This window comes from Cryptomeria japonica, chromosome 9, assembly GCF_030272615.1.
Source record: "Cryptomeria japonica chromosome 9, Sugi_1.0, whole genome shotgun sequence".
Lineage (NCBI taxonomy): Eukaryota > Viridiplantae > Streptophyta > Pinopsida > Cupressales > Cupressaceae > Cryptomeria > Cryptomeria japonica.
Window position 1 is genome coordinate 259,672,114 of NC_081413.1, and position 12,844 is coordinate 259,684,957.

At 35.3% G+C, this 12,844-nt stretch overlaps 1 protein-coding gene across 2 annotated transcripts in view; it reads right to left on the reverse strand.

Annotated features, from left to right (window-relative positions):
- Nucleotides 1–12,578, reverse strand: part of LOC131034474 ((S)-coclaurine N-methyltransferase) — a 134,029-nt gene extending 121,451 nt beyond the window's left edge. For both annotated transcript variants that reach the window (XM_057965979.2, XM_057965978.2), the window contains exons 1-2: nucleotides 12,247–12,578; nucleotides 12,050–12,158 (exon numbers count right to left, since the gene is read on the reverse strand). In XM_057965979.2, the coding sequence (XP_057821962.1) occupies nucleotides 12,050–12,158; nucleotides 12,247–12,448 (311 nt within the window). In that variant the 5' untranslated portion in view covers nucleotides 12,449–12,578. The remainder of the gene's footprint in view (nucleotides 1–12,049; nucleotides 12,159–12,246) is intronic.
- Between the last annotated feature and the right edge of the window lie 266 nt (nucleotides 12,579–12,844).

The window sequence follows — 12,844 nt, forward strand, 5'->3', positions numbered from 1 at the left end:
TTCTTTAGAGAGAACCTATGTTCACCACAAATTTTCTTCAAGACAAAAACCTTCTCAAAAATACTAGTTTCAAGGACTAAAACCCCCCTAGTTGGTTAAAGTGATTTCATCTAGCAATCACCAATGCGCCTACAAGTGGAGTTTCAGTTGTGTTCCTTCAATAATTAAGGTATTTGATGTCTTTTGAGGGATTTTTTGTTTGTGAATCTTTGATGTTGTTTGTGTGATTTTTTGTGTTGGATGTTGTTGGAAATGGTGGAGCTAGCCATACCAATCCCCCTATGCTAGTAGTACTACTCCATGGAGGCCATAGCAATTGAAGCTACTAATTTCTCATGAAATGAATAGAAAGTTTGCATCATTCTTGATCGTACAACTTTTAATTAGCTACCTTTTCTAATAAAGAGTAAGGTAGCAATCTGAAAGCGATACACATTTATTGTTGGCCATACATGTAGCTGTTGTGGGGGGCTTGAGGGATGAATTGAACATTTAATTATGAGGATGAACTTATACTTAAAGTTATATTTCATGTATATAGTTTTAGGATGTTTGAGATGGGTTTCGGATCTTTAGGAGTTACAATGCAAATTCTAGTTTTTTGAGGATCTTATAATTTTTCAGTTTTAGTCAAATTTCAATAATCAATAAGCTATTATAATCTTCAATAGTGCCCATGCATTATCCAATCAAGCGTTTTGGAGGTGTTCCTTGGTGTTTTGGGTTGTTTTTATTGTTGGCCATATAGCTTGGAGTGATGTTTTAGATCTAATTTGTGTTGGGTGCTTCTGGGTATAGTCTTCAACAGTTTCTAGTGTTCTCTTAGTGTGTGCAATTCTGGTTTGGCAGTTTATCAGTAGAAAAAAATGGTATCAGACCTTCAATCAACATCTAAAATCATCTAATAGAGGTACACATTTGTTGAGTATTTTGAATGCACTTATTATCTATAATTTTTCATCTTATAATGGATTTTCATTTGATATAACTTTGTAATACCCTAGATGGTAGTACCACCAATGGCTTTGTCATGCACTTTAATTTATTCACTCATCCCACTGAATAAGTGGAAGTAGTTGTGCATATTAGATTGCACTCCATTGAATAAGCAAGTAGTTCCTAGGCTTTGCATTTTGTTGAATAAGTAGTGCATGTGCTTTGCAATTGCACTCTATTGAATAAGCAAGCGGTGATTGTGCTTTATAATTGTTGTCCGTTTAATTAGTGAAAAGTGCCTTCGACACAAGTTGTTGAATAAGCATTGAAGTATTTCCTTCCAGTTGTTGCATAGCACTCCATTGAACAAATGAAAATTTAGCTAACACTGCCACCTAGTCTATTTCTTTCAAATTTGCTATAGTTTAGAAAGTTGGTGTTAACTTAAACATCGTATACACTCATATTTCCCATCTCAAGAATTGGATGATAAAAAAATAAGAACAATGAGTTGCCATATATTTTTAGTTAAAAAAATCCATTTTTTTTAGTTTGGTTATAATAGACTTGAATATGATTTAGTGCACCACATGTCATTTGGGGATTTAATCTAGGTTTTATCCATTTTTAAAGTGTTATCTATCATTTGTAAAGGTTTTGGTAATGATCAAATGATTATACTCAGAAGGGGGGCGGGGGGATTAGTATAATGCAACTTTTACCAATTTAAAACTTTATCAATCACAATAACATCATTAACTCAAAAGAAGATACAGGAATATGACTACTTGCCCATGCCAAGGATATTCAACAAAGATAGAGGAAAATCTTGTAAAATATGAGGGCAATCAATTGCTGGAAATCATGCTAGAGAATCTGAACCTACCATAGGATATCTTTTCCATTTTTCTTTCCACCGAGGTCATGATGAAGGATAGAGTCAAAAACACTTTTTGAGAACTTATGCTCACTATTGGTTAAGGAATGAGAGAAATTAAAGAAGATGGGAAAACCAATTTCAAAAGAACAAAGTCATATGATCAAAAGCAAAGTTAGCAACCAAAATTTCAAGGCGGAACAATGACAAAAATGGGGTTTTGAGGGAAGACCAATGAACCAATGATGATGAGAAGAATCAAGGTTCTTGTAGCAATGACACCAAGGTTAATCTAAAGATGGAAAGAAGGGTTGTTAATATTACAATAAGTTGGATCATAAGATTACATGAAGATAATGAAGGAAAATAAAGATCTCTCGTCCCAACATTTTAAAGCTAGCAACAAGGATGTTTCTCTCATTGCTTATAATTCCAATGCTTTACACACTCACAATTCTAGATCAAAGCAAATTGTGAATTTGGAATGCACTTTTCATGGAGTTAAGGTTTCAAATTTGCTTACTTCACTTAGAAAACCCATTAATGAAAAGATTTATTTAAGTCTATCATAATATGTTTCAAAACTAACCATCCTAAGAAATGGTAATGGTTAATGGGGTTATTCGTGAGGTTTACTTTTCTCATTTGAGTGCTAATCTTTTTCCAATATATCAAATCACCTCTCAAAGGAAGAAAGCGGAGTTTGACCTAGCAGATTTATGAACTGCAAACAAGTTTAACTAGTTGCAAGTGGTGCACTTGATATGTGTGCCAAACTTATAAGTTTACTAAGTCTAGAAATGTTCTAAAGACTAAGTTTCCTTAGTGGAAACGTCCAGTTTACCTATGGAATAAAAGGTTAGGACACTTAAATTTCAAAAGTATGAAAATGATGAGCAATCTGAATATTGCTTTGATCTACCTTATATTACTCCTGCAAAGGGTGTGTCTAATGGTTGTGTTATTGAGAAGAATCAACAATTTCCAATGCCCTCAAACAAGGAGCCCTAGAATGGCATCCTCTTCTTTTGAACATAAGCAAACCCTTCAATAATCTGAAACTTGCCTGTAACTTCTTCAAGAGAGAATCTCAAAAATTAAAAAACCTCAATCTTTGAATGCACTTTGAAATACCTAAACAATATCTCCAACAAATACCAGCCAGAGTAGTTCTTTCACTACCGTAGCTAGTCTTCTTCAAGACAATTTTCATCCTCAAGAATGCTAAGATGGACCAAGTCCAAATCTCTAGAACCATGTATGGTTTTCTCAAAGATAAATATCAGAAATAATAAACTCAACCTACCAAATGAGCTCTCCATCCCCCTTTTTATAAGCTTTTTAAGGAACTTTCTAGAAATTTTCTTTTAAAATCACTTTATTAATGTCTTGAGCCTTTTAACTCCAAAAAGTGATTTGATTTACTTTTTAAACATTTATGGCACTTAAAGTCACTTTTAAGCATCTCAACATTTAAAACTTTCTATTCTCTTTCCAACAAGCTTTAACACTAAGGTGCCTGATAGATTATTTTAATTAAAAAACAAACCTTATGAAATTAATTAAATATAGCTCAATAATACACCCAATTAGCGACAATGGTTGAAATGCATTGGAATTGAAATCTAACAACGTAGGAGTGATCCTAATGATGAAAGATGATAAACGGACCCAACTAGATGGCTTACTAAAAATAGATGCTCCCTCAAGAATCTTGGAGTCCTAAAAGCATCATATAGCTCCTCTAAAGCATTTGAGCTCATTGGTAACATCAAATTACTCATTTGAACAGGCTAAGACAACGACAGTTGCATTGCTAAAAAAACTAAAAAATAGGGACATTACAATCCACCCCTCCCAAAGATTGCTTGTCATCAAGCAATGCCAATACAACCCCACAATCATCAAATTGATTCAAACTAAAACCAAGAATGATCCCAAGGTCCCAAGTAAACTTGGGATATTTGTAGCACCAACCTCTCAAGCACTATCCTGTAGAGTGCCAACACAAGAGACCTCATGATAACCATCGATAAGAAGAGCAATTGGATACTACATAAACTTAGTCAACTTCTTAGAGAATTGGTCTTTGAGAGAGCCAAACCAATGTACCATAAGAGTAAACTCCATAAAGTGAACACTAGCTCCCTCATCCTTAACAACTACTAAATTGCAAACCAATATGATCCCAGGGTTCCAAGTCAATCTCAAAAAAGAATCACCATGTTGATGTTGTACCACTCTGATCATAATTGTCAAACCATCATGCCCAAACTGTAGAGCACAATTCTTCTACTGAGAGGGAGGGGGGGGTGAAATGTGAATCAATAGAAGATGTATACTTCAAATCCTTAACCAATTAAAATTTTGATCAACTAAGAAAAATCTGAAACTGAAACTGAAAGGAATGCAACCACACAATGAAGTCAATGCACAAGAAATGCGTGGAAAACATAGAATGGGAAAACCACGGTGAGAAATGGTACAAGGATCTACTGTCCTAATCCAACCTCGCAAAGCAAAAATGTTTACAAATTTTTAGGGCACCAACCCTAAGTAATCACCAAATTCCCTGATAGAGCACCAACTCTAACAAATTCATCACTTAACAACCTGAGCACCAACCGAACATCCTTGAGGCACAAACCATAAGGATGTCACAAATCAAACAACTTCTCACTATTCTCAAATCCGAATTAATGTTTTTTTTTATGTCACAGCCGAAGCGGTATTTTTTTAGCTTTTCCCTAGAGCTAAGAACCAGTTGAGTAGACTCGAACCCAAGACCTCCCATGTAGGAGGCTCACAGCTAACCACTGCGTTGTGGGGTCATCCCCAAGATCTGAATTATTGTTATATATAACTAACAGTATTGGATATTTACAAGCAGATTGTTACAAGTTAAACATTATTATCTTCAGATGTCTTTGAACAAGTTTACACTCGACAAACTTAGTGATATGCAAACAAAGTATTAAAAATCCGAGAATTGATAGCCTTCTTTAGGTTTCCTGTTAACACAAACTCAAGCCAAGAACATTATGACATTTCACTGTATGAAATTAACTGATCTGATTTACCCTTCAAATCATTTTCATTGAAAATGCACTTACAGTACTTGTCTGTTCATTGCAGATTGCTCACTTACAAATCTTGTCTTTTCACTGCAGATTACTCTCCAACCTCTCAATGTAAAATGCATACTTTCAGCATCTCCTCCTATTTTAATTACTGAGTTTTCTTCAGAACCATCTCATCATTATACGCCACACCATACTCTCTGATTTTCAAATACTAATATTTTCTTATCATTTGACAGAGACTAAACAAACTAGTCTATGCACACATAATAATCTTCTTCACCATAATATCATAGATTCGAGCCTTTTTGTTTTTTTTATACATATATCATCAATGATGCACTCACACAATATTTATAAACACTCTCTAAGCCATTGATCAAGTATAGATGGTTATGTAATCAAGACAACTGTTCTTTCAGGTATAACTAATCTCAATTATAACTGACAACCACTTCATATAGATATACCTCTTTAAATATACTCTTCAGATGTAATGACAAAATTATTCTGATGTCACTGCCAACAAAGAACATCTGATAGGATGATGTTGTCCTGAACAACTACAGAATAGTCAATGATGAAACAATGAAGGTATTTGAAATGATGTGCACATTCCTTATTTCCATATCTTGTATTTGCAAACACAACATAACGTGCATCCTAAGGGCATAAATAAATAATATATTCCAAAGATAATCTTGCATGAGAATGTTAATAATCTCTTGTTACTGTACTTTATTGATCTAAAGGTCAAAAAAATGGAGGACAAAGTTCACAAAAAGATCAAGAATGAAACAATGATTATCCATAACCATAGCAACAATATCTGCAGACCCAAAATATCTTCAGCAACTCGATATATCTGTATGTGTTTGTGCTTCAACGTCAACACGAACTATATCTTATTAGATTTTCTAACTGTGCTTGACATCAATGACAAATCTTCTGACACAAACTACACTCCCATATCTTGGAATCCCCAAAAGTAAGCATCATCAAAACCCAATTTAATATCCCTGAAAGGGCTATAATCTATACCATGAAGCATATCCTGCCAAGGCATATTAGTGAAGTCCAAAACAACAACCCAATTGCCAAACTCAATCCTAGGCATCAAAAAAGAAAATATGCTCAGCCATAAAGAATAAAACTCAACATATCCCCTCAGGACTATTGGAATTGTTTGTCGTTGCGCCAAAAGCTTGAACTATCAATGCCCCGATACAAACGCCATATTTAACTCGACCCACAAGAGGCAGTTAAGCCATGTCACAAGTCCCCAAGGAGGTGCTAAAGTCAACAATCTCCCCGTCAGCACCAATTGATCCTTCAACACCCACTAAAGAGAGACTTGAACCCATGACCCAAGGCTCTGATACCAATTTTTGGAATCATTTGCCGTTGCGCCAAAATCTCGAACTATCAACGCCCGATACAAACACCAGATTTAACCCGACCAACGAGAGGCAGTTAGGCCATGTCACAATTCCCCAAGGAGGTGCTAACCACAAAGTCAACAATCTCCCTATCAGCACCAACTGAGCCTTCAGCACCCACTAAAGGGAGACTCGAACCCATGACCCAAGGCTCTGATACCAATTGTTGGAATCGTTCGCCATTGTGCCAAAATCTCGAACTATCAACGCCAGATTTAACCCGACCCACGAGAGGTGGTTAAGCCATGTTAGGAGTCCCCAAGGAGGTGTTGACCACCAAGTCAACAATGACATCCCAAAATTGAAGTAGACCAATTGCAATCACAACTTTGGAATCTGCCAACTAGGGAATGTTCGTGTTGTCGCCAACTAAAATCATATCATCAACACTTAAACTCCACGTGTCAAAAGAATAGTTCCAAACACACCAACACACCCAACCTACTACAATCAATAGGGCATCATCATCTAAAGATATGCATACCATCTCCACGAAGTATCTGCGGTGACTGTCACTCACCAGAATGGAAGCAATAAATATATGAACTAGGTTTGAAAAAAATTCACAACTAGTTGCCCTAAAGCCTGCCAAGGCTCAAAATCAATCTACTCATAAAAATATGTCACCATAACCACTGTAGAAAAATAAGGACTGCGGTAATCAATCTGAAATCCAACCAAAAATATAGGAGATATGAGTATGAAATCCCATTGAAGAGTCATATCCTATGATAAAATCAGCTCTACCAACCAACACAACCATAAAATACTCAACTTTTGGTATAAATAAGTCATCCAACTAATCTACAGGTCAAGAACTGAATTCGTGTAATGGCTGATCGGAAAGTGGACAGCAGTACTAACATTAGGATTTGCCCACAACTCCAATCCTCAATATATCTCCTCAAGTTGTCATGCAGGGTCATAACTACAAATGCAAGCTCCTCCAATGTTCTTGCCAAAAGGAAAGCAATCCTTTGCAAGAATCCAACAAACTCACCAACATAACACCACATGGATCTAACATGTCTCCTTAGTTGCTAATCTTATACAATCATGAAGACTTGTGAAAACTCTCACTGTTCCAACTTCGAGGGACTCTAAAAAATGAACCATAGCATGCAAAGGTTTGCTATCCTAAATGTATTCCAAGAGTAATCTATCGTAGTTTACTTCACAACCCCTTATAAGATGAACTCCCTAAGTTTGGAAGGTCTAAAATCAGATGATAATCACTGCTGTCCAAAACAGAAATCAGCAAAGTACAATCTAATTTAAGTTCTCTACACAAGAAATAATAGTAGTACCAACAGAATCCCCAAGTATAAGCATGCATGATAAGCATAGCATTGCACCCAATCAACTCAGAAGTGACTAGGAAACAGTTCCAAGCAATCTCCAACTAAAAACCTTTACTTCCTTGACAAATAATCATGTGCCAAATCCCCTAAATGGGAGCAAACCATATCATAATGTGACTGACCTACAACCAATCAGCTAGCTCAAGACTGAAAATCTGAACCATTCCTTGCTAAGAAACACTCCCAAGAGTGACTACTCGTTCATTGCTCCAATCCTTACTTAAAATATCTCTCCAATCCATTTGTAGAGGAGCAAATGGAATCACTAAATGGTTGGTAAGAAGAGGAACATCAGTATTAATGCTAAAAGCTTGATCCTTATCCCTCCAAAAACCATTCCTACCATTCCCATTAAGCTCCATCAATCTATGTTGAGGATCCCAAGCATGGATACCCAACCAAGAATGATCTCCAACAAACCTTGAAAGGTACACACCAAAACTCCAAATGTCATCCATAACATCTCGTCTTGGGAGTTCCCACTCATTTTGGTAACTCATGTAACCCACCCATGAAAGCATTAACAACTAGGGCGCAAGGAGCACTTCTTGTCTTCAAAACCAATCCCAAAGAAATATTAGCATAAGATAAAGCATCATTCAACCCAAAGGATGGATTGTCAAACATTTAGATGTCATGTTTAACGCGTTCTTTCTTGCAAAATTCATAAGTAACAATCTTGAATCCTAGTTTCCTTGCAGTTGTTTTGAAAATTCCAGCAAGCTCAATAACGTTGTTTGTAAACTTTTCAAAATTTGAAATGTAGAAATCTCCATGAATCAATTCATTCCATGAAGAGGATGTATCACCAACTACAATTGAAGAGAATTCATTACAACTCATAAACTCAAATAATTTTTGAAAAGTCCCACTTGTTGGCCAACTCCAAAACACAAAACCAAACTTCATGCAAGAATGATGCAACTCAATGCAAGTACCAACAAAGAAAAAATCTTCAATTGAAATCATCAAATTGCATACCCAATCTACCTTCCAATTCCTTATGTGGTAAGGAATGATGATGCCTCCTAGTGTCATATCACTCCCTATACAATCTTCATTTGTCTCTTCATTTGCACTTTTCATATCTAGTGGTCTCCCAACAGGATAACCAGTCACCTCATAATGTGAACTGAGATCAACAGTAGGCTGAAAACCATACTCAAACTTGAGTCTTGAATCTTCTCTCGGATACCATACCTTTTTCATTTTCACCAAGTGTAACACTAAAACTAGGAGTAGTCCCATCATCCAACTCAAAAATTGGATTGTCATACATCATATCAACACTCATCTCAAACAATGGGTTATCAGCAATCACCACAAATTGATTCTTCCAATCATGTTCATGCAAAGAAAGTGAAATGCTGCTATGGTGAATACTAAAATCAGCACTTTAATACTTGTCATTAATGACTCCAAGGCTGTCACAAAACACGTGCCTCCCTATTATCATTTTCAACAGTCAACTATGTATCCAAATCATCAAAGTTAGTATACCTCTACTCAAACAACTTCATGTAATGATAAATCAGATTTGTTCGCAAGAACATCATCAAAATCAACACCATCAATGCCATCACCGATAGTTGATTCAAAGTCACCAAGCCCTTCATATGAAAGAACATAAGTGAACTCAACACAATCATCTACTCCACAAGAATTATCGAGGATGTCATTAAAATCATCACTAGCTGAATCTAAACTAGGGTCCAAGGCTATTGTTTTAACTTGCTCCTCATGCAACAACACATCATCAATAGCTACATGATGACCAAAGGATCACCCTAAAGCTCTATCACATAGTCCTCATGAGTCGAGGCACCATCTCCATCCGGATTTTCTATTATGAACCTCTCTTCTTTCTCATTATTTACTCTTAATATCTTTTTAACTAGAAAGAGAGCTCTCAACCACTCAAGATGCTCATTCAATTTCCCTAAATTCTCACCAATTTCTTGATTATATTGCTGCAATTTTTATTACTTTGCTACAATCCTATTAGGTATTCTGATAAATGCTCTTCAAAAGTCTTCATCTTTCTCACTAAACCCTTTAGGATGGCAAGATACTAATAACACTGTAATATGCTACCCCTTTTCTACCACCAAAATTTTCACTCTTACTCCCTCCAAAATTTTGTCAAATAGTTTGCATGCAACTGTAGTTTATTTTCATTTAACATTCATAATGGAAGGCATTCATATAATGCATTGACAAGAAAGTATAATAGAAGATAATATTCATTTCCTTAGATTGCACAAAAATTATAGAGATAAGATGCATAAGGTAGACCCTTTTTTGATATATATGATTTTATATGGGACTGAAACACCATTAATATGAAGTCCATTACATGCTGCAATAAAGCTCAAAAATGGACAGCAGATGACGGAAAGGATATCCCACAAAATTAGTGCTTGACAACATACCCAATCTCCAATGTATGAATAGCAGCAATAAAGTCCAATCTGCAATGTATGATTGTGAAGCAATGAGGTCTGAGTTGCAATAGTCCAACATACACAACAACAAGATAATGGAAGTCCACGCCACAACTAGGAATGGATTCTAATAGCAACAATGACTGAAACTTAACACCAAATGAAGGAGTATAGCGGCCAATAAAGAAACAACTTCTACACCCCAAGTTCTTCTTTCTTCACTCTAATTGTAGTAAGGGCATCCAACAAATTCTTCTTGAATTTCCCAAGACAACACACCAAACCCTTTAGCATCACAAGGAAAACAATGTATCTATGAAGGCAACCAAATAAACATGTTTATATTCAAGGCTCAACAATTTCCAGAGTCCCCAAACAAGGAGCCCTAGAATGGTTTGCTCTTCTTCTAAATATAAGCAAACCCTTCAACAATCTGAAACTTGTTTGTAACTTTTTCAAAAGAAAAGATCACAAATCAAAAAACCTCAATCTTTGAATGCACTATAAATACTTGAACAATATCTAGAACAAATACCAGCTAGAGTAGATATTTCAATACCATAGCTAGTCTTCTTCAAAAGGGTTTTCATCCTCAAGAAAGCTAAGATGGGCCAAGTCCAAATCTCTAGGGTTTTCTCATAGAGAAATATTAGAAATAATAACTCAACATACAAAATGAGTTCTCCATACCCCTTTTTATAAGTTTTTTAGGAATCTTTTTAGGAACTCCCTTTTAAAATCACTTTATTAATTTATTAAGTTTTTTAACTCCAAAAAATGATTTAATTTATTTTTTAAACAGTTTCGGCACTTAAAGTCATTTTTAAACGTCTCAACATTTAAAAAAAAATTATTCTCTTTCGAACGAGCTATAACACTAAGGTGCCTGATAAATAGTTTTATTTAAAATGACAACCTTAATGAAATTAATTAATTATAGCTCAATAATACACTCAATTAGTGACAATGATCGAAATGCATCACAATTGAAATCTAACTGCATAGGAGTGATCCCGATGATGAAATATGATAAATGGATCTGATTGGGTAACTTACTAAAAATAGACACTCCCTCCAAGAATCTTGGAGCCTAAACCGAAGGTCGAAAATAACATCTGAAAGTGTCATATGTCTCTTCTAAATTATCTAAGGTCACTAGTAACATCAAATTACCACTCAGAACAAGCTAACACAATTCTAAAAAGCCAACAACAACTGCACTGCTAGAGAACCCAAAAATGGGAACATTACATATTTTACATCTTATCTAATAATAATTGGGAGTAGTATGGAAGCTCACCATCATCACAAGGGGTGCATAAAAATAGAGAAAAGAATGAGATCCATGGTGTAGTATGGGATAGACTAACATTCATTTTTCTAGCTAGGATGCATTAAAAAGATATGTGCTAGTGAACCAAATAATGGGAAGATACATACATGAAATGCTGTAGCATTCACTACCTATTGCTAGTTGATCATTTTGGATCAGTCTTAAACGACACACACTAAGAAACATATTAAGCCTAGAGAATGTCAGTCAACTCTGCAGTGTTTAACACTTTTAAGCCTAGAAGTGTAAGCTTAGTGTGTGGTTTAAGCGGTTCCGTCATTTTGTATGTGTTAGTCAACCATACTTATGTAAATAGCCTCGTATAACTAAATCTACACCTTGATGGCGTGGATTATTGTTTATACATTATACACCGAATAAAACGAGCTGTTTAACTTTTATTTAATTTACAAAGCGTAGATACACACATATTCAGCGCAATGCTGCAGCGAGACAAAAAGAAAAAAAGATTTAAACGTGCAAAAACTAAGACTCAGACCAATCTGAGACAAACTAAAAATTATATTTCAAGATAACAGGGTTACATATTCAAATTTAACATTATTTTTTAGAACCAACCTATATTTGAGATTTTTCCCAAGCACCAACTTGAAGAATGAAGTGGGTAACTCGTAGTGTTGGGCTTTGGGCTTCTCTGTGCTCAATGCTATAGGCATCCTTTTCAAAGCTGAATGCATCAAACATATAAGAGTGTAAGAGGATGACAATAAAGAGAAAAAGGGAAAAAAAAAACATGAAAGGAAATCAAACATTACAGTTGATAAAAGCCATGAGATCTTGAAGCTGTAATTGGGTATTGGGCTTGTAACCCAAATGCAGACTCCTTGCCAAAAGTGTTCGGGTGATTCGTCTGAGAAGGAAGTCAGGAAGAAGATTGGCCTCCAATACCCGCATTACTCCCTTGACTAACACATCATAGGGATGCTGCATGATGCCTCTTTGCACTTGCACCTCCATTATGGGCTCTTCTGTTTGTTTCCCAATCTCCACAGAATTCGTGTGGTTATCATGCTATTTGCATTGTCTTCTTGTACTACCACCATTTTCTCGACTTTCGCTTAAAATTGAAGATATCATAAATTAATGTACAGATTCATTTTCTGACCAATCACTTTCCAAAAATTCCTTGTATACAAATCTATAAAGATGATATCAGTTTGAGATGACTTTTTAAAATATAATTATTACGGGAAGAGCACCACTAGCCATCATATTTTTTTAGTCTAATAATTAAAAAATGTATACATTGTAATTATGCTATACATTTTAATTATGACATGGTAGATTGATTTTTAAAATATTTTTATTTTTATGTTATATGTGTATAAAACTTATAATTTTGATGAGGCTATA